Source organism: Sinohyriopsis cumingii, unplaced genomic scaffold, assembly GCF_028554795.1.
Source record: "Sinohyriopsis cumingii isolate HCF-2022 unplaced genomic scaffold, ASM2855479v2 utg003298l, whole genome shotgun sequence".
NCBI lineage: Eukaryota > Metazoa > Mollusca > Bivalvia > Unionida > Unionidae > Sinohyriopsis > Sinohyriopsis cumingii.
The window spans coordinates 63848-90593 of NW_028316449.1; the positions used below are offsets into that span (position 1 = coordinate 63848).

The 26746-nt window shown below is 36.4% G+C and overlaps 1 protein-coding gene across 1 annotated transcript; it reads left to right on the forward strand.

Moving 5' to 3' along the window:
- Positions 1 to 10642: 10642 nt before the first annotated feature.
- Positions 10643 to 19673, forward strand: LOC149769747 (uncharacterized). Its single transcript, XM_089949775.1, has 4 exons — positions 10643 to 10815; positions 17244 to 17449; positions 18186 to 18332; positions 18850 to 19673. The coding sequence occupies exons 2-4, from the start codon at positions 17251 to 17253 to the stop codon at positions 19017 to 19019; spliced, it is 516 nt and encodes a 171-aa protein (XP_089805901.1). The 5' UTR covers positions 10643 to 10815; positions 17244 to 17250; the 3' UTR covers positions 19020 to 19673.
- Positions 19674 to 26746: the final 7073 nt, after the last annotated feature.

Here is a 26746-nt window from a genome sequence, read left to right on the forward strand (position 1 = left end):
CTATCCTCAGAGGACATCGCATTCTTAGAAACTAAAAAAGAATGCCATAGCAAAAAAAAAACAACAAAAAAACAGCCCTTTTCAGGGCTACCCCAATACTCTAGAAAAGAAGTAATGATCCATTTGCCAATGTGTGTAGGTAGAGTAGTGTGAAAATAAACACTAACTCTTTCTTAAAAATTTTGAGGGTATGTGTTGGTGTGTTTGTGTTTGTAAGTGATAAAGTAGGTTGGTGTGGATAGTAGATTAAAATGATGTTTGTTTGTTTTTTTGGGCTGCTTGAGGTGTATATTTGGGGTTAGATTGGATTGCTTTGAGTATGTGGATAGTCTATTGAAGTGATGGGTAGCATAAAAAAGTGAGCGAGTGTTTCTTTTAGGTCCGCGCGTTGTTGTTGTTTTTTTTGGTCATGATCTAGGTAAGATGAATTTTATGTTATTAGGGGGATGTTTTCCTTCACGTCCGCGCTTTCAGTATAAATTGAAACTCGTTCGGCAGTCCAGCTACCCTTGTTGATTGATCAACACCAAAAAATGAACACGAGACTTGAGAAACTGTTGGAGCTTCATGTGCATCTGGAATATGCCAGGCGCATATTAAATGAACTGGCCGCGGAAGCCATTGTCGAGGAGGGAAGAATAAGAGAGGAGGAAAGAAGAAACAAAGAAGAGGAGAGAAGATATAAAGAAGAAGAAGAAAGAAGATATAAAGAGGAAAGAAGAAACAAAGAAGAGGAGGAGGAAAAGGAGAGAAGAAATTTCAAAATCCCAGAGAGCGAAAATTGGGATTCTGAAGCGACATATCCTGCCTCTGCTCTCTCCCCCCAAAAGGTAAAAAGTAACTGGGGGATAAGATGCGTATGTGGCGCCAGGCCTGGAAGGTGCCACCATTAACCAGGTGTCCATGAAGTTCCAAACAAAACAGCCCTTTTCAGGGCTACCCAATACTCTAGAAAAGAAATAACGATCGATTTGCCAATGTGTGTAGGTAGAGTAGTGTGAATATAAACACTAACTCTTTATTAATAGTGGAAGTGTATGTGATTGTGTGTTTGTGTTTGTGTTAGTAACTAATAAAGTAAGTTTGTGTGAATAGTAGATTATGGGTTTCTTTATTGTTTCTTAGCGTATGTGGAGAGTATAGTTTGGGTTATATTATATGAAATGAGAAAAGTGGGGATGTTTTCCTTCACGTCCGCGCGATGTTAGTCATGATCTAGGTAAGATCCATTTTATGTTTTAGGGGGATGTTTTCCTTCACGTTCGCGCTTTTCGTATAAGAACCCACAGTATTAGTTGTTCAAACCATTCTGCAAAGAATACAAAGAAGATGGCGTCAAACCAAATGGACAAATTACAAACCTTGCAAGACGTTTTAGACAACTTAGGAATAATGGAACAGATGCTATTAAGACTGGTTGAAGACCATTATTCCTATAGTCCCCATCGTGTGAAGATGGAAATTAATAACTTAAGGAAAGCAAAGGACAAAATTAGTGGTGTCATGAAAGAGATTAAGGAGGAGAAGGAGGATGAAGAGGAAAGAATAAGAATACGCAATTGGAACGAAAAAATTGAAAAAGAAGAAGAAAATGAAAAGAAGAAGAAAGAAGAGGAGGAAGAGAAGAAAGAAGAGGAGAAGAAAAAAAAGAAAGAGAAGAAGAGTGTAGGAGATAAAATAAGAACTTGGTGGAGGAAAAGAAGAAATTAGAAGCAGAAGAAAACCCAAAGGCCCTTTTCAGGGCCAGCCATATTTCTCGAAAAGAGATAGTCTTTGAATTGCCTACCCCTTTTTTTTAAATTTTTTTTTTAAAAAAAAATCCCATGTTAAATTCCCCTTGTCCGTAGATTGTCCCACGATTTATTCCCATGTTAAATTCCCCTTGTCCGTAGATTGTCCCACGATTTATTCCCATGTTAAATTCCCCTTGTCCGTAGATTGTCCCACGATTTTTCGCCATGTTAAATTTCCATTGTCCGTAGATTGTCCCAGGGGTGTTTTGACTGGAATTTCCATTGTCCGTAGGGTATCCCACTTCACTACTCTAGTTGTATTAGAAACATCATTTTCCGTTGGCTATTTTGCTTGCGCATGAGCAGAAGGGTAAAAGTTGGGGCTCTTGTTTTTTTTTTGGTGCTTAATGGACTTATCATTTTCGTATGGAGACCGCAATTTATTCCAGATGCCCACCGTATCTAGTTTTTGCAAAGAATTGCCTGTCTGTGTGCAGTTAAGACTGGTATGCCTTAGATGTGAGGCCAAAAGGTCTAAAATCCGGACCCAAAATCGCATTCCGACCTCGAGCGAAATTTTGGTGAAGAAAAAAAAACGTGTCCAAAAAATGAGGTTTTTCCCTCTGTATTTTTAGTGCAACTAGAACTTCCAGATTATTTGGCATCTTTTTAGAGCTACATCTGTCTGCATTTTTTAATACCACCCACGTTGGTGTATCTTAAATGACCTTGCTGCTGCAGAGCTCAGAAGTAGGGTACAGCCTCATCATACCTACAGACGGGATCGGGGCCAAATCGGTTAAAACAACACTAAGATTTCCTAGAACATGGGGCACCTCAGTTTCCTTTCACTGATTTTGAGGCAAAGTCTTGTTTTCCATTGCATAGTTATGCAAACCTTAAGCTGACCAGGTGTATGCTAAATCATAAAGAAAGCAGGAGTCACCGGAGGTGGCGGAGAGTCTAGATATGCCATGAAGCATGACAGACAGGGATTTAAAAATGAACTTGCATGACTCCCGTGACAAACTACAATTCGGCTCGGGCAAGCTCAATTTTTAAGGCACATGTCCACCGGCAAATCCTAAAACTGAGTTAGGGCGTGTTAGTGTTTCATATGTAATGCCACAAAACATCTTATAGTCAATGTTAAGGACATTGGCATTTTTGTCGCAAAGGCGCGATAATGCGAATATTTACTAACTGAAGCCAGTTTTGACATATAAGGAATAAATATTGGTATTATAATTTATCAGTTACATTTTAATCGTAATATTTGTATGCACCCGGGATTAGCCATTCATGTCCGTAACCTAGCCTAGGCATTTTGTTACTTGTCCGAGTCTAAAGATTGTTTTGATGCATGTCGCCATCTCTAGGTAAGTAGTTCATTGTGTGTTTGAACATAAAAAGCACTCGTCACTAACGATAAACCACTATGATTTCAGTAAAAGCAGGATTGATGAACTGAAAATATAACTCCCACAAGCGTTGTTTGTGATTTGTTTTTTTATGTGGTATTTTACAGGAGACCAATACCAACATAGCAAACAGTTAATAAAATAAAAATATGTGTTCTCAATCTCAAAATGTGACCTGTCATATATTTTGATGCATGTCGGTAATTTCTTGATGACTAGGTAATAATTGTGAAGTATATTGATCTTTCAGTTTAAATTAATCACTTCAAAGAGTCTTGCTTTCGTTTTTACTGATGTAGTTAATGAAATTAGTCTGCAGTTCTATTTTTAGGCATGAACGCATTATACAGAAAAATCATTAAAACTAAATTAATGCAGCTCTGTTATTGTGTTGTGTAAATTCTCTCTCTCTCTCTCTCTCTCTCTCTCTCTAAAAACAATCTAGCTATTTCAAAACAATGATCTTCCTGACCATGTTTGGGACAAGCTCAATTTTCCCATGGGCAAGTTAAATTTTCCAGCCCGGGGCAAGCTCACTGTTATACATTTATAAAAATCCCGATATATATTTACAATTGCACATGCCAAAATAACGAGATGATCAAGAAAGTATTTGCGCGAGTTCAGTAAATGAATTTTATCTAATAAAGCCAAAATTGACAAACAGTTACAAGAAAAAGAAACATAGGAGAAATACTATATTGATTAGCTCACTTTCTCTTCCTAGACATTGCACCTGCACACATCGTTCTGAGAAAATATAAAGAGAATGCTTCTCTATGTGTCCGGAGTTGTATAATAATAGGCGTTATAGAATTCGGTTACTGATTTGGGGTAAAGCGCTCGACACTTCAATGACCTTATCAAATCTTTACCTTCGCATCACTGTGCTGTATGAATAATATTTGGGCAGCAAAATAATTGCATCACTAGCGCAAACTATTTTGGGAATCAAAATCTACAAGGTAAATGGAAGAGAATTCAGCAGCGGGCGCCCACGAGTGAAGTATTCACGAGTTATCCCAGCCAGATGAATACACTGCTGTGAAGTGGAAAGCAGACTGATATACACTGGCAAACATATACTCGATTTCCAGTGAATGTAAACTAGATATCTGTTCTAGACTGCTTGCGCTCCGGTTCCGAATTTATGCTCTGAGACGTCGGTGGTTTTCCATTTCGACCAGCCCTATTTCAGAGTCATATACGTTTTATCCTGAATATCAGTCGAGTTATTGCATTGAGACTGCTTTGCCATTTCTCTTTGACCTGTTTGTACTACTCCAGGCTTTTGTGGAATTATTCAGAAGCACACTCGAGGAACACTTCTTATGGCATCTGCACACTCATGTATTGTTTATGAATCATAACGAGAGATCTCGCGAGTCTTCGATCGGTCATAGCAATGCTGAGCATAGAAACCACTCGTATGTTAGCGTTGAAACCCGCTGACACGATTTGAATTTTTTCTGAATGCACCGGTCGAGTTAGAAGGCTGACAGCGTCATTCGACTGAGCCATCTCATCATCATTACGATCTCCGACTGGATTGACATTCCAGAGCACAGTCAGCAAGTTGCCATTTGGCGCCCGCTGAAAATAAGTCTTGACATCTTCGCATATCGACAGAAGCATATCGACAGAAATTTTGAAGTTGTCAAAACGCAAATAGCCAAACTCTTGTCGCGTTTACTAGGGATAAATAACAGCTATTTGGCATGTGGTTGATAAAGATTATGACCAACTTAAACAGCTCATATTAGTCGAAGAATTGAAGAACTAAGTCAAAATTTACCATGATGAGCACTAGATACTTTAGAAACCGTTGCTCGTTCAGCTGACAAGTATTCCTTTTCTCACAAAGTTTCATTTGTCAATAAGTCTTCCTCTAAGCAAATGGTTAATAGGAAACCAAACTAGTCTCAATTGAGTACTTATATATTTCAGTCTGGTACAGCTAATACGAATCCAGCCTCTGCTACCTTATCTCTTCTTACGAGCACTTATTGCAAGAAAATGTGGCACGTTATTTCTGATTGCTTTAAGTTAAAAAAATAAGCAACAGTGTAAGACAGAGTAGTTTAAAATTATCTTGCTTCTCATAGGTCAAGGTCATGGTGATGTATTGAAAAAATACATTTATAGGGTCAAACAAGCCCCAATCTAATTCGATTGAGGAGAATTATAATCCATTCATGTCGAAGGGTTCTATATAATATTTTGGTGATTCGAAAAATCCAATCCCTGTTAAAATATTATGGGACACAGAATATGAGTTTCTCTGAGTCTTTTATCGTCAGGTTCATTGCATTTGTTTAATTTTTAAGAGAAACTCATCTCCATTATGCTAATTTAACATCAGACTTAATTTCAGGGCCAATAACTGTTGGCACTTTGACTTCTTTATCTAATAAGTGTGTTCGTTTATTGCTCAGCACTGACTTAGCTGGAATGAAGGCTGTGATTAACCCACTTGTAACTGACAACCCTTGCTTGGATTAAAAGGTTGTTCCTATTGAAAATTAAATCACTTATTAATACCCGGCTTGTGAAGTTAGATATTTGGCTCCTGAGAATGAAGCTGATTACATTTTTAATCCTTTGGCTCAAACATCTGATGGTCAGGCTTTTGATGAAGTCAAGTTTGCTCCTGTCACTGATCAATCTAAAGTTGATCCTCTTTTAACCACTCATTCTCTCATGTTTAATCAGGATGGAAAGATCCTCAGTTCTCCCTTTTGTTTTAGAGGGTTATTAGCGATGTTGACTCTTTGGTTGTACCTAAAGTCATAGAAGCAGGAAATTCTACGTATAGCCCATATAACTCATTTGGCTGGTAATTCGGAAGTCGTCAAGACTTACCACAAGGTGTAACATCATTGTTATTTGCCGAATAGTAAAACTGGTATTTCCAAATATGGTAGATATTGTTTTATTTGTAAATTGGCCAGTTTCTGGTTCTGTTGAACCTTCTGGATATGTTGTCCATAGGCCATTAAAGTTGTTAAAAGAAAGAGTTTATTTTAACTGAGGATTCTAACATTAATCACTTTGAGTATATTTTTGATTGTGAATGGCTACAAACAATCTTCTGCCTACTTCACTCCAAACTGACATCGAGGCAGGACAAAACTACAAAGGTAAGAACTTTCTAACCTGGTGATAAAATTATGTTTCACTTGCCAATACTTCAAAATCCTCTTTAACATTGTGGTCCTTATAAAGTTAAAAAGAAGATGATTTAAATTGTATCAAATTATCTGACAAACGAAAAAACCAGCACCAGTTATTTCAGTATTTTGCAGGAGTATGTTGATCGAGGTAGTTCAGTAAATCTTTAAATAATATAATTGTTCATGTCCTACATAAAGATGACTTAAAATATGACATATAACAGGAATATAATTAGTTCGATTGAACCAGTCTTCAAAATTCTGAAATATTGAAGAAAAAACAACTGGACAAAAAATGTTCATATATACAGCTTTGGGAGAAGACTGAGTTAAAGCAGCTAATATGTGAATGCAAGCACTTGTTCCCAGATGTTCCAACTCAAACAAACAAAATCTAGCACGATGTTGAAATTATAGATTCATTCTGAACCTGTACAACAAGACCTTTACAGGACGAATCTTCTAAAGCAGGATTGTTTGAACAACGAAGTTCTATATTTGCTGGAGAATGAATGCATTGGTCGAAGAAAAATTAGATGGTGTTCACCATGTATGCTTGTACCAAAACCAGACAATTCTTTCCGAATATGCAGAGACTACAGAAAAGTGAACAGTGTCACCAAAACAAACTCATTTCCAATATAAAAAAATTGATGACTGCATTGACAGGATTGGAAATGCAAAATATGTCATAAAGTTTGACGCGTTAAAATGATTCAGATAGATTCCACTTACGGGTAAAGAAAAATAAATTTCGCCTTTTGTAACTCCAGATGGACTTTAAGAATACAATGTGATTCTATTTTGGTATGAAGAATTCTTCCTCTGCATTCCAGCGCTTAATGAACATGGTAGAATCAAATACAAATGGCTGTGATGCATACATTAACAACGTCATCATTTACAGCTATTCCTGGAAGGATCACCTCGAAACGGTCCGGAAACTGTCCGGAAATTCGTCGTTTGCTTGAGTGTGCCAAATTTGATAGTTAGTCTAGGGATCAGTAAATTTTGCCGAGCTTGTGTCAAATTTGTTGGGAATATTGTTGGATACGGACAAGTTGATCCTGTAGAAGGTAAACTTAAAGTTATCCCTGAATTTCCAGTACCTACCAATAAGAGGCAATTTTGGGATATGGATGGATATTATCGTAAATTTGCTTAAATGTTTCCGTAAGTGCTGAAGTCCTGATCAATTTATTAAGTAGGAAGACCAAGTTTGATTGGTCTGGCAAATGTCAGTAAGCCGCTCGATAAATTAAAGGCCATACTTGAGTGCACAAGTTCTTTCAGCTGCAGATTTCAATCAAACGTTTAAAATATTTGTTAATGAGAGTGATTTAAAGGTTGGTGGATTCGTTTCGCAGTGACTGATGAGATAAGGATGTATCGAGAATGATATTGTGATTTCCCACTGACTGCGTGAATTCACTTGAATATGCATAGTCCATCAAAAAACACGAGTGTATGTTGTCACGTGGAGGTCTATTGTGAAGTAAAGTCACAATATACGGTCTATACAAGGAGAAAATTAAGCATTCAGTTTCATTCCGTTTTGGCAATCATTCACATATTTTGTGTTCCTTAAGTAAGACTGCAGGTCTCTTTTATGTTGTACTTAGATATATTTCGATGTTTGTTTGGATTGGTCAGTGGTGTTAATTATTTGGACTATAATATTATCTCAACAACGTCACGGTTCTTGAAGGACCATTACATTTCCGGTATTGAAATTTGTAAGGGTCTTTTCATTTATTTAGGACTTTCATAGATCTTTATTAGGACTAGTTCGGGTTCACTTTATAATACTGTAAGTTCCTCTGATACCTTTCATGTCTAACTTTGCTAAATAAATTGTTTGTTAAGTTTTACAAAATGTTTGCTGCTTCTTTTCTGTTACTTTAGTTTGTGACCATATAGTCGTAACACATATAATCGCCCAAACAGAACTGACCATTTGGGAACAAAAGCTAAGCTTCGAGTCACATGAACAAATATTTTGATTAGTATAATTAAAAGCAATACTAAATCAAGGTGAAATTGGTGGGACCAGTTAGTATGTGCTTGTGTGCAAAAAAAACTTTTCTCCATTTTGCAGGAAATAATTTCTCCATACATCAAGTCTAGCATCATCTTTTGAAATTCAGCAAAAGTGCCTACTATTATGGAAATTTAGTTGTGAAATTGGTATCTGCGGTAGATAGCACTGTACAGTTAAATATAACCCTGAATGTTGTACGTCGCTTTGGTTTATCTTAGTGGAATTTATTTTTCTCCTTTTTCTCCTTTATATTTCTCCCACACCCCACACTCTACACCGCTCCACCCCGTTGTTTAACTTGTACGGCGTTAGGCATAAAATGAACACACCATATCTATCAATAATACACAGTAGATCGCCATTAATGGCAAAGTCACGTGTGTGCCAAAGCTATAAAAAAATCTATCTCTAATTTCACTAATTGCTATTTAAATGTGACTTCTTATTTTTTTACGGCTTTAAGTAGATATCACTTGGTAAAACTTCGTTAACTACATGTACTCGAGCTGGAGATAGAAGATGATTAGAACATGATTAGGCTTCAAAGTCTGTAAATCTCAAATTTCGTGTTAAGTTGAACAAGTTCATATGTATTTTAAAATAGTCTCAAATATTGTTATTGCATTTGCTTTCATTAGTGTAATAATAACCATTTATTAGTGTAATAATAACCATTTATTAGTGTAATAATAACCATCTATTAGCGTAATAATAATCATTTATTAGTGTAATAATAACCATTTATAAGTGCAATAATAACCATTCATTAGTGTAATAATAACCATTTATTAGTGTAATAATTATAGGTTACTGCATTTGTATGTGAAAATATGAACGAGTTTTGGGATGGAATACTGCACGACCTTGGGAGTAGAGTATATCCATCCAACAAAACGAGTTCATATTTTCCCATATAAATGCAGTAACCTTTTTATTATATGCTCATTTTTTGTTCTACCTAAGGTTTAATTATATAAACTAAATACACTACAAGAAACAACGTAAATGAATGAATGCCGTATTCCAAATTAAATACACAAGCGCAGATTTGTCATTACACGATGACATCATTATTAATGCGCACATAACTCCGTCCAGATAAATTTGAACTTAGTCGCGCGCTCGACACAACTTCGAAAGAAAATGGCGTGTCTAGTTAAAATTGAAATTTGCAGTGATATTGTGAATGAATGCGCATTGCAACAACTTTTCCATTTGATCTGGAATGAATACATTTTGGTATTTTTTTCGATTCGACCAAAGTTTGTGATTTTGGACTGGATTCATCTATGCAAATTATACATGAAATACATCGAATTGAAGTGGTGCGGGAGAAGCGTGTCTACATCTGCAAATGTGTTTCTGTTTCTGTCATTGAATGTTTCAAAGATATTTAATAATGTCTACAATTGTATTATTTTCAGTGATATTTAATAATATCTACAGTGGTATTATTGAATAGCAGACAAGCACATATACATACACCCACATGTACATACAAATATACATGCGTAATTAGTACAGACATGTTAGTACTTAACATAACTTCATTTTAGTCTCAACATTATCAAATATTGTTTACAGCAATACAAGAGAATACATACATACATACATAAATACATACAGGCACATACATACATACACACATACACACCCGTCTTAGTATATTCTTCATAAATTGACACGAATTTGCCATAATTATCTTCCTTTTGTCAAATTTTCTGGATATATTGTTATGTGGGATATTTAACTGTATGTGTTCCTTATGATAGTTTCTGCTCTGAACTGCTGAAATGTTTCAATATTTATTTTCCTTGAAAATTATGATTTTCCTCCCCGAAATGTTTCGAATTCAGTCACAGTGTTGCAATACATTTTGTCAAAAGTGGCGTCTTTAAACTGATGACCTGCCCATTATTAGCTTTTTTATAAAGATAATAATAGGTAGAATTGTATTAAACTCCAGGCGGGTGAAAGAATTACATAATTTTCAAAGTGGAAATGTTTTAATACTTCCTGTTGTTTTTTTATCCTTAGTTGTAATTTTTCTATTGGACAGACATACCCCAGGACAACCTATATAAATACGCTTGAGACTTGCTCGTATCGGAAGAAGTTTGAATTTATTTCACGGTAAGAAATATTGGAATATTTTGACACATAATAACAGGGCATTTTAGTTCTTGTATGCCTTTGGAGGCATGAGACAGATACAAAAATGCAAATATTTACCAACTGTTGAAACGATTTAGCGTTCCAAAATAAGCGATAATAATTCGACACTTTTATTTGCTTGCAGAAGGGTTTTGAAATTATCTCTCTTCGAATTGCAGTGACTATGTTTATTTATTTCAGAAATGTGGGTTTGTATTTGAAACTCTGAAGAAAACTATCAGCAGGAGGTGATACATTGGAATTGTATTGAATCCGGTTCATTGCTACACCAGGTAATGTAGTTTAGACGAATTTAGAAAGCAGCATTGGTCTAAGAGTTTTAAATGTAAACTGTGCTAAACAAGATTATATTCTTATATTTTCTCTTGGGACATTATCTGTGCACATGCATAAGGATATATATATATATATATATATATATATATATATATATATATATATATATATATATATATTTATGCGCCTTTTTAATAAAAAAAGACAAAGCAAAATAATAAATAAATAAATAAATAATTCTCAATGTACCAATAAGACACAATGTCCATAAGCGACTTAGAAATCACGTACATCAGTATGAAAATTAAAATTAAAATTTTTTTGTATGGACGTGATGTAACATTGATTCCGAAACGTAGCTTTTTTATCTTGTAATATTACTAATTGTTGTGTTTGAACATCAAATTTTAATTTCTATTTGTATTTTTACCACACAGATGTATAACATAAATATCTATTCGAAGTATCCTTTTATTTATAAAGCAAAGAAACCGCTCCAGTGGCCTAGTGGTTAGAGCGTCCGCCTCGAATGCGGGAGGTCGTGGGTTCGATTCCCGGCCGGGTCATACCAAAGACTTACAAAAATGGCACCTACAGCTGCCTCGCTTGGCGCTCAGCATTAAGAGGTTAGTGTTAGGACTGGTCGGCCCGGTGTCAGGATAATGTGACTGGGTGTGACATCATGCCATATGTCTGCAGCATGATGCCCCAGTGCTAGACATCACTATAAACTGCCACACTGCAGACATGGTAGCGATATGACTGAAAAAGTGTTAAAAGCTACGTTAAAAATCCAAATCACACACACACATATAGCAAAGAAATAACAAAATGCATTTGACATATATACAAATCATAGAAATCGTTGGGTCTATGTTAGAGAATACAATGTTCATTTATTAATTTGCCAGGAGATATACTTTCCTTGGTAACAAAATAATTCTTTGTTCTCAGATCTTAATTTTCGATGATTAGGCCACGCACAAATTAATTTAAAACGACTCATTCTGCTTGTACCATAGCCGTGTGATATGTACTGCAGTAACATGCCAGGTCTAGCATATAATAGGGCGTATGTGTGTGCGTCCGTGTGTGTCTGTGTGTGTGTGTAAGCGAGAGAGACAGGGATGTAAAATGACACTTTTAATAAATTGCATGTTTCAATATATATCTTGCTGAGTTAGAATTTCAGAAGAAATTATATTTTCTGTCAGATTAAATCAGAGCATCCGTCTTTTGTTTAATGTTACCTTTGGAACCAGGCTTCTACACTAGCTTTAAAATAGTAACGAAAGCAGTATATCATCTAGGTAATAGGTTATTGTCAGCCAGATAGGTTATTGTCAGCCAGATAGGTTATTGTCAGCCAGATGGGTTATTGTCAGCCATCTAGGTTATTGTCAGCCAGATAGGTTATTGTCAGCCAGATAGGTTATTGTCAGCCAGATAGTTGGTGTAGTTATAAACGCCCGAATGCACAAGCACATCAACCTAACTTTTCATTCTTACACGAAAGAGATCATGTTTGTAAAAACAATCCTGACCTGAAACACTATGATACCAAGACAAAACTCGAAATTTCTCCTTCCAAACGTTTTACAAATATTGCAGGAAAGTGAAAGCATATTATACTCGGGGTAATTTCTTGTAGACGTTTATTCTGATTCTAACCGCGGGCATGTGGGTGAAGAATAGGACCAGTGCGTCCTCCCAAGTGTCATAAAAGGTGTCTAATGGAAGCGAAAGATATGGATCCGACTTGTCAATCAAATTGGCAAGTTTTGACCAATCTGATAAGAGCGTCTCCCATTGTTTACTCGGAAGCAAACGTGTGGTGAAAATACTGATGAATAACAAATTTCGTACATTTTGCGACATATTGACAAAACGATGCTACGGTGCTCAAGAGGAACTTGAAAAGCGGATGAAAGATATCCATAAAGGTTAGAAGGATGTCGTGTCATACGTTGTGCGATTTCGAAACGTGAGTTCGAAAAGGTGAAACTATGAATTAAATGGTGAGTCGATTTAAAGAACAGCTAAATACCTCCAGAATAAACCAACATGCTCAAAGGTAAATCAGTTTAAATTTCACTATGTTAAAAAAGCGTTTAAATAGTAATATAGAAAATAATAGTATACATGTAAAGGTTTATTGGTATTTCCTCTATACCCAAAACTAAGTGACCGAACGTGTGCAGAAAATGCTTAATTTTTCTATTGGTTTGAGTGCTTGACTTTAAAAAAAAAGAAAGAAGGAACTGTTTCATTTGAATAGACATATATTTGATACACAGTTGGTAAGACTGGTTAATGTAATGTTTGACCTTAGATTATAAGCATACATATACCCCAAACTAGTCCCTTGATGTTTTATCTGAAATGAGTTTAAAAGATGATAACAAACTGTGTTATCAGTGCATATATTATATGTTTTATTCCATGAATATCGCAAGTTTTGGTTGCTTGTCATACAATGCTTCCATTTCCTGCTCTCAGTCGTCCTAGCAACCACGAAGTGATTAAGTGGCACCGGTTTTATTTACGATTCCCATGGCCCGTGCTATTAATTAGTTTTACAACAACCAAGTGTAAAATTTTCAGTCGTGATAACTGTGGTCAAATTTTTTTCACTGTGACATAAAGCAAACTAGAATATTTCAGATGTCCTGCTTTTGTTGGCTTTTAGTGGCTGTGTCTGACATTCATTTCATGACCATATATGTGTGAAGTCTCTGCGCTTTGCTTTCTAGTAATAGCTGCCATTACCCCAGAATATTAAATTGTTAAAAAATTAAAACTTAAAGGTAATTCTTAATATTTTGAATATTATTACATGAAAAAAATGCGCATTGCAACTTTTTGGTGATATCAACGTGCAGACTGCATGGAAACTGATTCTTCTTCATAGATGGCCAGCATTTCGCTTCGTCAGTGTGTGTTACAGAGCAGCGGGGAGGTGTGCTCTGATCGTGGTACTCTAAGTATGATCCAAGCAGCTGTGTTTTGAACTTTTTGAAGTTTCTGGAGCAGATATTGAGATGAACCAGACAGAAATGAGTTACAATAGTCCAGTCTTGACAGTACTAATGAACACACAAGTGTTTTAGTGGCATCAACTGAAAGATATTTGCGTTGTGATCAGAATGGCCTCAGTTTTATCATCGTTCATCTGCAGCTTGCTACATGTCATCCATGATTTCACATCAGAAATGCACCTCTCTACACCTCGGATGGTAGCATCAACTTCAGTTGGATGGCTAGATTTGTATATTTGGATGTCATCAGCGTACAATTGGTGAGACACTCACCCTTACATTTAAAAGACTTTCTCATTCACATCCTTTACCTCAAACAATAAATATCAACAACATCAACATTAAATTCACACAATCAGTACGAAACCTAGGTGTTACTCTGGACAGTATTCTCACATTGCACCAACATGTCATGAACATATGCAAGGCTGCATATCTTGAGCTGAGACGCATCAGCTCCATTCACAAATATCTTTCAGTTGATGCCACTAAAACACTTGTCTGTTCATTAGTACTTTCAAGACTGGACTATTGTAATTCAGTTCTGTCTGGTTCGTCTCAATATCTACTCCAGAAACTTCAAAAAGTTCAAAACACAGCTGCTCGGATCATCCTTAGAGTACCACGATCAGAGCACGCCTGTTCTCTGCTCTGTACCCTACACTGGTTATCCATTCGATCCAGAATCAAACACAAAATTTGTTCTCTGTGCTACGTTTCGCTGACGGACTCCAGTCCAACATACCTATCCGACCTCACCCATGTGTATACACCAGCAAGATACTTACGCTCCTCTTCTGACACTAGTAATCTCACTATTCCCACTATGGAAACAAAGTCATATGGACAACGTTCTTTTGCATACCAGTGTCCAGCAAGGTGGAACGAATTGCCCACTGAACGTAGACACAAAGACACAATGCTCTCATTCATGATTACTCTTAAAATCCGCCTATTTCGACTTCAAGAACAAACTTAAAGACCTAATAAAGTTTCCTACCTTAAATATTTCAGCATGTGTTATGTTTTCTAATTTCATGGTGTTTGTTTTTGTAATCATATGTTTATATATGTTTGTTATGTTAAAGGTGTTGTCTAATGTCGTAAAGCGCTTGGAGCTTCTGAAGATTAGGCGTTATACAAAGTCTTCTATTATTATTATTATTATAACAGAGCTCAAAAAACCAATAGCACGACGCCGGAGGCCCCTCTAACTTTAGTTCGGTCACATCCTTTGTTCCAAGCGAGTTGCCCGTTGGGCTTGTCGAAAAAGAAATAGTTTGCCTGAGGAAACTTTGATAGAAGGTTTTGCGCGGTATTTTTTTAAGCGCCGGTTTCAATTAAGTGGCCGAGTGGTCTAAAGCGCTCTCCGTTACGAATCACTTCCATCTCACCTCTGTCTGCGTGGGTTCGAGTCTCGGATTCAGCCAATGTGGGTATGTGAGAAATCTTGCCAGTAGCTTCTCGTGGGTCGGTGGTTCTTTCCGGGCTTTTCCCGGGTTCTTCCTCCACCATTAATACTGGCCGCCACCGTGTGCTGAAAACTGGCGTTAAACCCTAAAACAACAACAACAACAACAAATAAATTAATACTGACCGATCTTCCGAGTCCAATACTGGTAAAATTCTCAAAGGACGCGCCAGAGGCACCCGCATAAACTGTATTTTTTTGGTGGGGGTGGGGGTAGGTGTGGGGCACGTAGTGGCCAGTCATGAAATTTTATGGATGTAGACCAAAGCATGTTTAAAGGTGAAATTGGTAGAGGCGATTATTGCCCCCACCCTCTTGCCCCAGTATGCGAGCGGCCATGGAAGGCACCATTCTTCCATTTGACACACCTTATTTTCCCCCCAGGACCAGCCCCCATTTTCATATTCTGGTCAGATATGCCTCAACTGCATAATAGCTAAAGGATTGACTTAAGTATACAAGCATAAATCCAGTGTGACTAATTAACAGTTAATCCTTATCAATGCATTTATATTGTAAAAAGGACTGCCCTTTTGACATACATCCCTGAAACCATGTGCTACAGTGCGTGTATATAAGCATCAACAATTGGCTGGCAAAAAACCCAACAACAAACGATACCCTATTTTGTTGCAACTTACAACGCCTAGGACGTCATTATAACAGTTCAAATCTTCAGTCACAAGTTACCGTACATATGGCAACTGATTTGACCACGTTTTATATCCCACCTTATCTCCTTAGGTTTAACACTTAAGACATGTAACACTGTTTACTAAATAAAATGTTTACTCTGAATTAGTTCTTTGGGGGGACATATCCTTCGTGGTATATTTCGCTTTATACCTTCTATTAATTTAATCATGATAAAATTATACATATACAGTAGAGGAATGTCGGGTGTTTACTGGCTGAGTTTCTTGGGTGGAATGTAGATGTGATTTTGTTTGCAGAAACAATTACACTCCATTCACAGTGATCATTCATGGGATTGAAACTAATTGGCGACAATTTTATTTCCTTACTGTAGTTTTGTTGCAGGGGTTTAAAAAATCCAAAATTTTCGTGAATAATGTTTAATCTTTACATCATATAAATGAAGAAAAAAAAACATTGTAGTGTGATATTAATCATTTAGTCACAACAGTATTCCCAAGTGATAAAATAGAATATGACATAATGTGGATTGCATACGATATATCTATTTATGTATGTTTTATTTTTTTTGGAGAAGAAATGAAAATGACAGACATAAAGTAATAACCGGGAGTTCTCTGGAAAAAAATCGGGAGATCTTATGAGCTCGGGAGGTAGTTGTGGTAATACCTCTAAAATCGGGAGATTTTTCTCACAGCTTGAGAATTGACAGGTATGAACTGTCAGGAGTTGTGGAATTTCAGTCAGGCCTTGAAAGTTTATTTAAGTCACCAGCCCGGGGCCTGTGCCAAAAAAAAAAATTCTTTGAACCCTGATCATACATACACACCCATACATATATCCATATAAATATATGAAATCTGAGTGAAAATGCAAGGGCAGCAAATTACTTTATATATACTTAGTTCTGAAAATGAAAAGTGAAGACAATTCAAGTGAAAACAAGAAGAGACATTTGCGCCGAATGTATAATTATTTTTCTTTTCTTTTACTGGTATGTATGTATGTATGTATGTATGTGCATATGTATGTGCATATGTATGTATGTATGTATGTGAGGATTATTTATGCAAGATCTTTTCATCATGTCGCAATTTGCTGGTGGGACAGCTGTCATATATTGAGAGAGAGAGAGAGAGAGAGAGAGAGAGAGAGAGAGAGAGAGAATGCTTGTATGACCCTACAACGTTACTATCATTTCCAGCTTTACTATGGAGAGAATGCTTGTATGACCCTACAACGTTACTATTATTTCCAGCTTTACTATGGAAATGATCATAAACTTCGTAGCCTTGGGATGTACCGTCCTGGCGCTTATCCTCGACATTGTGGCCATTGCTTTACCAAGCTGGTACTCAGATTCTGGCGTCAGTTACGGGCTCTGGAAATATTGTACTACGAAGACATACGGTGGAGACAGTTGCGTGGATCTTGCGCTTGGTACCGACGGTGCTGATTTCACAAGTAAGATATAATATGCACAGTAAAACCAAAATCTCAGTGGAATCTCTAAGGGTATGCGTCAACACTTTGAGGAACACATGCACGTGACATATAAGAGAAAGAGCACATGCACACGAAATAAAAAAAAAAAAACAAACATGCATAAGTCATAAAGGAAAACTCATGCAAATGACATAAATAGAACACATGCAAATGACATATAAATAGAACACGTGCAAATGACATAACATAGCGTCAAAGCTTGTCATAATGGGTTAGATTCACAGGTCAGATAAAATGAAAACAAGGACAGAAATTGCTAATGAATATGTACTGAAAATAAATGTTTAGAATTAAAGCATTTCTTTTGAATAACTGTTTCCATGGTAATTAGATAATAATGATATTAAGTAATAACTGATAAAAGTCATACAACATATATACAGAGAGAGGGATAACAGGCAGGTTATAAATCGTTGGAAAGATTAATATGGAGTAATATGGGTAATATTGATGGGAAATTTTATATTAAAAAATAGCGAATATTGCATAAAATGAATTCCTTACAAATCTATACAATCTATATAACTAAAAGCACCCCACAAACATTGATTGTCAGGACAACAACATGTGTACATAATTTAGGTTGTTTTTATTTCTCCGAAATGGCAGATCTTTGCATAACCCTAACTTCTTAACTTCCAGTACTACTGTATAGGTATCGTTGCTGATCTTTTGATTTATTCCCTTTGTAAAGATTATTTCCTTATGGCTACACGAGGACTAACAATAACAGGACTTCTTCTGCTGGCAGCTGCAATAGCAATGGCGGTGCTGAAGATATTTGTTATGAAGGACAAAGTATTTTTGTCTACGGGGGCAGCTGCATCTGCAAGTACAGCAGGTAAACGTTTCCTATTTTAAAATAACTACCTATCTACCTGCCTTTAAATCAACCAATCAACCAGCATACATACATACATACATACATACATACATACATACATACATACATACATTGCGGTCATATATGATTCTTTATTCCTGGAATAATCATGAGAGAATCCCATTAAATCGTGGAAATATATTCGGTTTCCTTAAATAGACACTGTCACGTAATTCTTATTCTATTACTTGACCGATGTTATAAAGAAATTGTAAGATGCACAAATAACAACGGAAGATAAAATATGCTGGTTACTCAGACTTAGAAGAGTGATTGTAATATATGTTTAGTCATCAGACAATGAACGTTCGGATTTTCTACTTTAATAATAAACTCTAGTTAAATTGTAATTATTTACATTCGAGTAATTGAAGAGGTAATACAAATTTAATTTTGTATAGTTATATTTACTCTTTGACGGTTAAAGCGATTAACGTTTTGTATGATCATTGACTTTTGTATTTTTACGTTACAGGTTCTCTGACTCTGCTTGGTGTTATCTTATTCGCTGTGAAAGCAGTAGTTTTAACTAAGGCAAAATCCGAAGTACTAGGCGTGGGCTTTCGTTTGGCAATCGTTGCCGGGGTCATTCCTCTTATTGCCGGAATAATATTTAAAATCGGCAAGAAAATAATGCCACGTTAACAGACGCATCCTGAATTAACTGTTTCTGTTCGCACCCAAAGTTGTTTGGAATCGTCACTCCAAGACTGGGCACACGTGCAAATTATACACAGCTGGATTCCTTTCATCATTTTATTTACTAGATTTTATGAAATTTGTTTTGCTATCAATTCTTGGGCAGAGTAATAATTATATATTTATTATTCAATATTTTCCGTGATCTTATTCAACAACCGAATGTAGGTGACGATAAAGAGATATTGGTCTGATGTTTCTGGTAGGATATATTCAAGATCTTTAAAACGGAAACCCTTGTCACAATACTAATTTAAATGAACTTAAATTTCAGCAACTCAAGAATAAATTTTTTACTTTATATTCACTGCAGATAGATCCATCAACCGAGAATTATTAAAACTGTATGTATGTTTTCCGAGTAATTAGTAAAATTAAAGAATTATTTCTTTAGCGTTTGCCTCACATTTTTGTAAGTTTTTGAGACCTGAAAATATGAACAGAAATCTTGGCTTTATGAAGCTAATTGGTTTTTGCAAGAGGTACCTATGATAGTAGAGATCGTACATTTCTGTGCTCTTTCCATTTGAAATTTGCCAGGAACTTTGTATAAATGATGTTACAAATAAATATACATTGATTTTGTAATATTTATAGGAAGTAAACAGTCCAATGTAAGCATACTATTTGTTGTTGTATTGCAATACTTGTTGAAAGTTTAGAATAACGCTCATTGCATTATTGCTAGTGAAAAGATTCACATTTATTCGTATAGTTTAGTTTCTGAATAGCTCCTCGTCTCTCTCCCCCCCCCCCCTCAGTATTCTGATATACAAAACTAATACAAATTAAGCTTTAAATATAGCCTAGTATGTATGTATGTATGTATGTGGGAAGCAAAGTATGTTGGCTGATTGGTAAAAATGGAAACAATTGAGGGAAACATACATATATAACGCACATATATAATTACATGAGCGAGAAAAATCACCTGAAAGAAAATATGAAAAGAACAACAATGAAGAATAACATGCATAAGAAATATGCAAACATCTTGGAAGAACTGGAATTATTTAAATTTGACTTGCACGTTTTGAATGAATTTTTCTGTTGGCTCTTTCTCGCAACACTGGGATTGTAACAGTTGTAAATAATATGTTTGTAATTCAGTAAATTTAATCTAATCTTGAAGCATATGGTCAAGTATACTATTACAGTTCATTTATTCTTCTCTGTATCAACCCTAATCAATCATACGAGACGCGCAGGACTCATGCCATGTCAGGTCAGGCATACATGCAAAGTTTACAGTCTCTGCTGAAACATGGTGTCAAGAAACATGAAACAGATGCCATCGTTCTGGCAGAAAAGCCAGAGTGCGTCTGCTAGTTTTATTGAGTCTGTTATTTGAACTTATCTTTTACACCGTTTACTTTTATACTGATTCTCGGAGGAAACGGAGCATATATTTATACGTAATGTTTGCAATAACCAAGTCTTATCAGGTAAACATTTTTCGAACTCACAGACAGCGAGTAGCTGAAGATCGGTATGGACACTTGCATAATGTATAAGTTCAGGCCTCGATTCCAGTTCAATAATCCCTCTTTGCAACAGTGAGTTGTTGTGTCAGTATTTCTTTTTCTCCAAATAGGTTTCAACACAGAATATTCACGTATAAGTGGAATAAGGCTCCAAGTTGGTATTTCAAAAAATAACTTATAGATTTGATTGTATAAACCTTATTCGATTTTATCAACATATCCCTCAATTGACCAAAATACAGGACTGTTTAGTGTTGTCTCTTTAGGTGAGTGTTCATCAACATCTGTAATTCTTCTTGCAGCTTTTCTTTGACAAACGTCATGGTCATAAATTTGTTACTGAATCAATTGGCCAATAATTGCATTTACTTATAAAATCTGGAAAAACTATTTTAGTGCTTATTTTAGCACTGTTACTGGATTCCTACCATTCTTTCCAATACCGATCCGAACAAGGGAATACAAGTCTTATCAGGTAAACATTTTCCGAACTCACAGACAGCGAGAGTTTGAAGATCGGTATGGACACTTGCATAATGTATAAGTTCAGGCCTCGATTCCAGTTCAGATCTCCGTAATTCCTCTTTGAAACAGTGAGCTATTGTGTCACTATTTCTATTTTTCCAAATAGGTTTCAACACAGAATATTCACGTATGAGTGGAATAAGGCTCCAAGTTGGTATTTCAAAGAATAACTTGTATATCTTTTTCAAAACCAATGATCTCACACACATGTATCATGAAATCAAGAATTATTAATTATATTGAACACAATTTTCCATGCCAACAAACCTTTTGCTCTGCAGATTTGATTGTATAAACCTGATTTGATTTTATCAACATATCCCTCAATTTGCCACAATACATGACTATTTATTGTTGTCTCTTCAGGTGAGCGGTCATCAACACCTGTAAATCTTCTTGCAGCTTTTCTTTGACAAATGTCCTGGTCATATATTTGTTACTGAATCAAATTACCAATAATTGCATTTACTCATAAATCTGGAAAAACTATTTTAGTCCTGATTTTAGCACTGTTACTGGATTCCTACCATTCTTTCCAATACTGATCCGAACAAGGGAATACAAAACTGACCTTCATCTTTCACCAGCATTAGTATTAGAACTGTCTGATTAACGCGTAACCTCAAAATATGTTACTGACGAAACTGTAAGAATCTGCTTATCTGTGAAAGCAAACGAGTTTTTTTTGCAGTATATTTCTCTTTGAAAGTTTGACAATATTGCTTTTATCAGCATAGTATCGTAGTCTCTACTTAATTGCAAAGTCCGGAAGGTTTCTAGGCAGAACACCCAAGCAATCAAGCGATGAAGATACTAGGGTCGTGCCAATATCAAGTAGAACACATGGAATGTTTAAGGTATCAGCTTGTATTCCAGAAGTTTATGGCTCGAATAAAGTATTAGGTTGTTGATCATAACAAAGAATGGCAACTTTGAAAGGTACATTGTCAAAACTGTAAAAAAGACCTAGAAATTTTGGAGGTTACAAATCTTGTTCTACCTGATGAGCCCAAACATAAATTCCGCTTCACCTTCCCTGATGCATTGCAAACTTATCGTAGCAAGCCACAACGATTCAGCGGATTAGGTGCTGGTCTGGTGATCAGAAGATGCTTACTCCATCAGTAGTGTCAAAATGGGCGTTTCCCGCAACTCTTGTCAACTATCCGGACTCCAAAGCCTAACATCCTTCTAAATTCCGCATGACCTTTATATACTGGGGATTATTTACAAATGTGGGCATCCGCGTTTGTAACCAGCACGAGTCCTCATACTGCCTGGTCATGGATTTAGGGTTGGGAGACGTGATAGGTAAGCGTTGTCTCATACATGACCATTATGATATTACTCGTTTAATTGAGTTTTACTGCCTGTATATTAATTGCCTGCCTTAGGGCGCTAGCTCTATAGTTCCTTATCAGTGCGTGGATTTGTAAGTGATTTTCCATTACAGCCACCACCGTGTTTTGAACGTCGACAATGGTAAGCGTTTTATATTCAATTGATAGAGAGTACAGCTTGGAAATTGTGTTGCGACTATTTAGGGTGGCGGCAAGACTTTCTGAATAAAAGCGTATTCATGAACGAATCCATAAATACATTATTTTTGCATCGCCACCAGCTTCACCAGTTAGTATTGATATATCCCCAGTTGCAGTTGTCGCGATTCTAACAGCAGCAAGGTCAGCAGTCATGGTCGTGGAGAGTCCACCAATGGTATCCACTGCTATATGTTCTATTTATGACAACTATAATGGCGATTTCATCTCGAAACTCTTTGTTTCGATTCAGTTATTTTTCTTGTTGGTAGCTTTGAGGGTTGATCATACATGTGCTAATATATATGTCACCATGAAATATAAGTGCTCGACCGGTTGGCCTTGTTTTGGTGAAACAAGCATACATAGTTCTGATCAATTACTTTTCTTCACATGTACAACTGCCAAGCAATCACAGAAAATAGTTTGAAGGGGAATATTTATGTTATTAAGAATCTAAGGTCTTATTTTAATGAACAGCAAGAAGCGAAACCAAAAGATTTTGTAAAACATAAACAGTTTAATTCTCTAAGTATTGTGAATTAAATCCAAAATAATCACAAAATACATCACAACTCCAAGCGAAAAACTGTTCCGAGAGAATTCAAGGTCTTGAGCATACTGATGTACCAACAATCGTGATATATCACAATGGCATTGCCCAAAATGCCTTTGAATTAATGCACAATAATCTCAAAATAGTGTTTAGTTCAAACAGTCACTTTGTAATCCCAATAAATAATTTACATAAAATAATTTGAATAAGCGATTTATCTCAAATTATATCTAAACAAAGAACATAAAACACTTATGCATTATGAAAGCAAAACAAGAACAGTAATAAAAATACTAATTAGGAATATTTGTTAAGTTCTCCTCTTATGAACATCTTTACGACTCGATTATAACTCTGTGTTGTAATTCATCCTCAGATGACGTATTTCGCAATGATCCTCGTGTGACATAAGTCGCAATACTCAATTATACCAATGAAAACTAACCCACACTGTAGCCTGGATCATTGTCAAAATTGTAAACAAACTACTTAAACCATCACTATTCCAGAATAGACCATGGACAAAATTTAGCTATATAATATGTTATTTCTAAATGGCCATTACAATTTACAATCAGTAATACAAGTCAAACACAAAATATAAATATACACAACAAAGTCTCCCTGATTGTTTATTGTACGGTGCCTTTTTCACATAGTTACCTTGATTACGTCACTTCTTGGTGTCCTCAATGATCTTTCTCGTTTTCGTGCTAAAACAGTTATGCAAACACGTGTCTTGTTAATGAATATTATTAGAGCTATTGTGTTTCTTGTTTGAGTCAATATTGGTTTAATTGAATCAGCAGAAAACGTTATCCCTATGGATTTGTCGGAGAATTCAACTTCATCACTGTAGATGACGTATATTTCAGGGCCTGGACGTTTGCGCGTGCTAATTTGATTATTCCAAGCTGAGCTCAAATTTGTAGTGGCTCATCAGGGTGGTTCTGATGGTAAATTTGTCTCCAAACCTTCGCGTAGACTACATTTAAGTCTTTTTATGACGTAACGTTAATACCATTCTAACACATATATTTGTCAATGAGTGGAACACAATCAGAATCAATTCTAGCATCGTCTGTCCTCTGATACACTAACTTATCTGCAAATTCCGTAACATGATCGTGAAGCTATTCAGAATCCATCACGTATATGAAGTGATAAAACTTAAACACAAATGACAAAAACCATTAAGTACCCTTCTGTATGGACATCAAAGTGAATGCAATCGCCGCTGACAAATGATGTTGATACAGTATTTTGAAAATTTCTGTAACGTTGCCAGTTTGTAAATACGTGATATTGGTGACAAGAAAAACAAGATACCGCTTATCATTTAACAGCATTGACATTCTACGCTACACTCCTTTGCGTTCTGTCAGAATAAACAAATATGATCCAGACTCGAGCACCTTTACGAAGCGACTTTCAGGTATATCAAACCCATTTTTATGAAACTAGAAAGCAAGTCGTCTCTTTAATGAACAATTCATCTGCTTCATTAGTCCGTATTTTTTGAACTTGTCTCCATAAAGTTACTACGCGTGTCCGAGTATAAGAAGAGAGCACCTGGTCGGCATTTATATCCACATATTTTTGTGTCACGGCATAAATAGTGACGCCGTAGTCTTTTTAAAAGGCAATCGATAGGCAGGTGTATTTAATTCCGTTTCTCGGCGATTTTCGCAAGAGTTTTCGACATGTGCCTCCTGACTTCAAAACAACTTCGTTGATGTCTTCGATAGCGTTTGAAGTTTTCCGGTTCGATCTCGAAAATCGCAGGCTCAAACCATCAATAACATAGTTACTCATCTCGACTAAATCGGTTTTGACAGATTAAATTATCAGCGCCACTTCGTATCGCGGCGCTCGCGTGTCCGTAAATGTCAAGGGTAATTTTGTATATGTTAGCCTGTATGCGACCCAATGAGTTTCAAGTCCTGTTGTCGAATCCAAGTTAACGATACCGGTTTCCATGGGAATTAACGACGCACTTTCATCCTACATGGAGACCACTCGTAGGTACTTCACAGATTTTGTTATATTATATTAAATTTGGTCTGCGGCGAGACCAAACCCGAACATTTCTTTCACTTTAGAGCGGTTTTCTCTCGCCATCAAGCCTGTCTCATGGTCGGACACAGCTCATCTGGAGGAAGTTCTTATAGTTCTTATAGTGTAAGTATATTTGCTTTCGCGGGACCTCACAATATCTTTATTGCACGTCCTCGGGCAGATCGATTGAGTTGGTTCACAGTTGGCGCTGCCGTTATGTAATGGGGAAACATTATTTAATTGCTTATTTAACAAACAAAAAAAACTTTTTATGGAATATTATCAGGATTATACACAACTATTGCTATTGCAAAGCTGAAATCGAGTTTGCTCGAAACGTTTTGCACCGATTTTGACATACTACATACCAACAGATCGGTCTAAGCAAGACACGTCGAACGGTATCAAAGACATCAAATTCGTATCGTCCGTTCGTCCGTCCGAGGAAGAAAACGGACCCGTTCATGTCAATGTCGAAAGCGGGCGACATTGGGTTGAAGCGAGCTTTGAGCATCGCCACTTAAAGATATGGTGCCATGCCATATGTCGGAAGATCGGCCTGGAAGAGCCGCATCTGGTGGTGCAAACCGCATGAAAATTGGCTTGTTCGTTCGTCCGTGCGACCCGTCCATGTGCATGTCGCTAGACCGCGACATGGGGTTGAAGCGAGTTTTCAGCATCGCCACTTAACAGCATGTTGACGTGCCATACGTCGGAAGATGGGCCTGGAGAAGACACATCTGTCCGTGCAAACCCCGTGAAAATCGGCTAGTCCGTTCGTCCGTACGGCTCAGAAAATGCATAGTTCAAGGTCAAGGTCGGGAGCGTGGGAAAAAATGGCTTAGATGCAGTTTTGTCTGGAACGGGAAGAGCTATCTTGAAGTGGGAAGCACCGGCACATCGGCCTTGACGAGTCGCATCTGCCTGCGAAAACGTCATTTGAATCACCGTGTCCGTTCGAGTGTAGGACGAGGAAAATGAATGGTTTGACTGTTACGAAGAATGGGAGAGGGAGAAGACGGCTCCATACTTGGGGTTAGTATGTGATTACGATGGCGCACAAAGAGAGATATGGATACCAAAAAGAAAAAAATATTAAAAAATAAAATTAAATAAAAAATAACAAACAATACACCAAGGCATAAAAACAGGAAGAAGGAAGTCGGGAAGAAAGAACGAAAAAAAAGAAAAGAAAAAAAAAAATCCCCAACAACAACAGTACATTACAAGTTGATGTTGTACGATACCATTTAAAACACTTTATGGAAGCGTTCGATTGTCGTTTCTATGCATAAAATTAGCACTTGTAATCCATTCCACTTCATTTTGCATGATGGGAAAATATTGTCCCACTTGGGCAAAAATTTGCCCAAAACCTACACATGGCATTGGAAGCACTTGTCTTCATTCACCTTAGGACACCAGCGTTACCTTTTCGTACAAACCATATTATGTAGGCATTTTTGTCAAATTCCTTGGTATGACATTGAAATCACTTCATAGAAATAATAT

Excerpts from the sequence above, each read along its gene's own strand:
- LOC149769747 (XM_089949775.1), top strand. The coding sequence starts at position 17,251 with ATGGAAATGATCATAAACTTCGTAGCCTTGGGATGTACCGTCCTGGCG. Across the intron at positions 17,450-18,185 it reads CGACGGTGCTGATTTCACAA|ATTATTTCCTTATGGCTACA; the intron begins GTAAGATATAAT and ends CCCTTTGTAAAG. Across the intron at positions 18,333-18,849 it reads TGCATCTGCAAGTACAGCAG|GTTCTCTGACTCTGCTTGGT; the intron begins GTAAACGTTTCC and ends TTTACGTTACAG.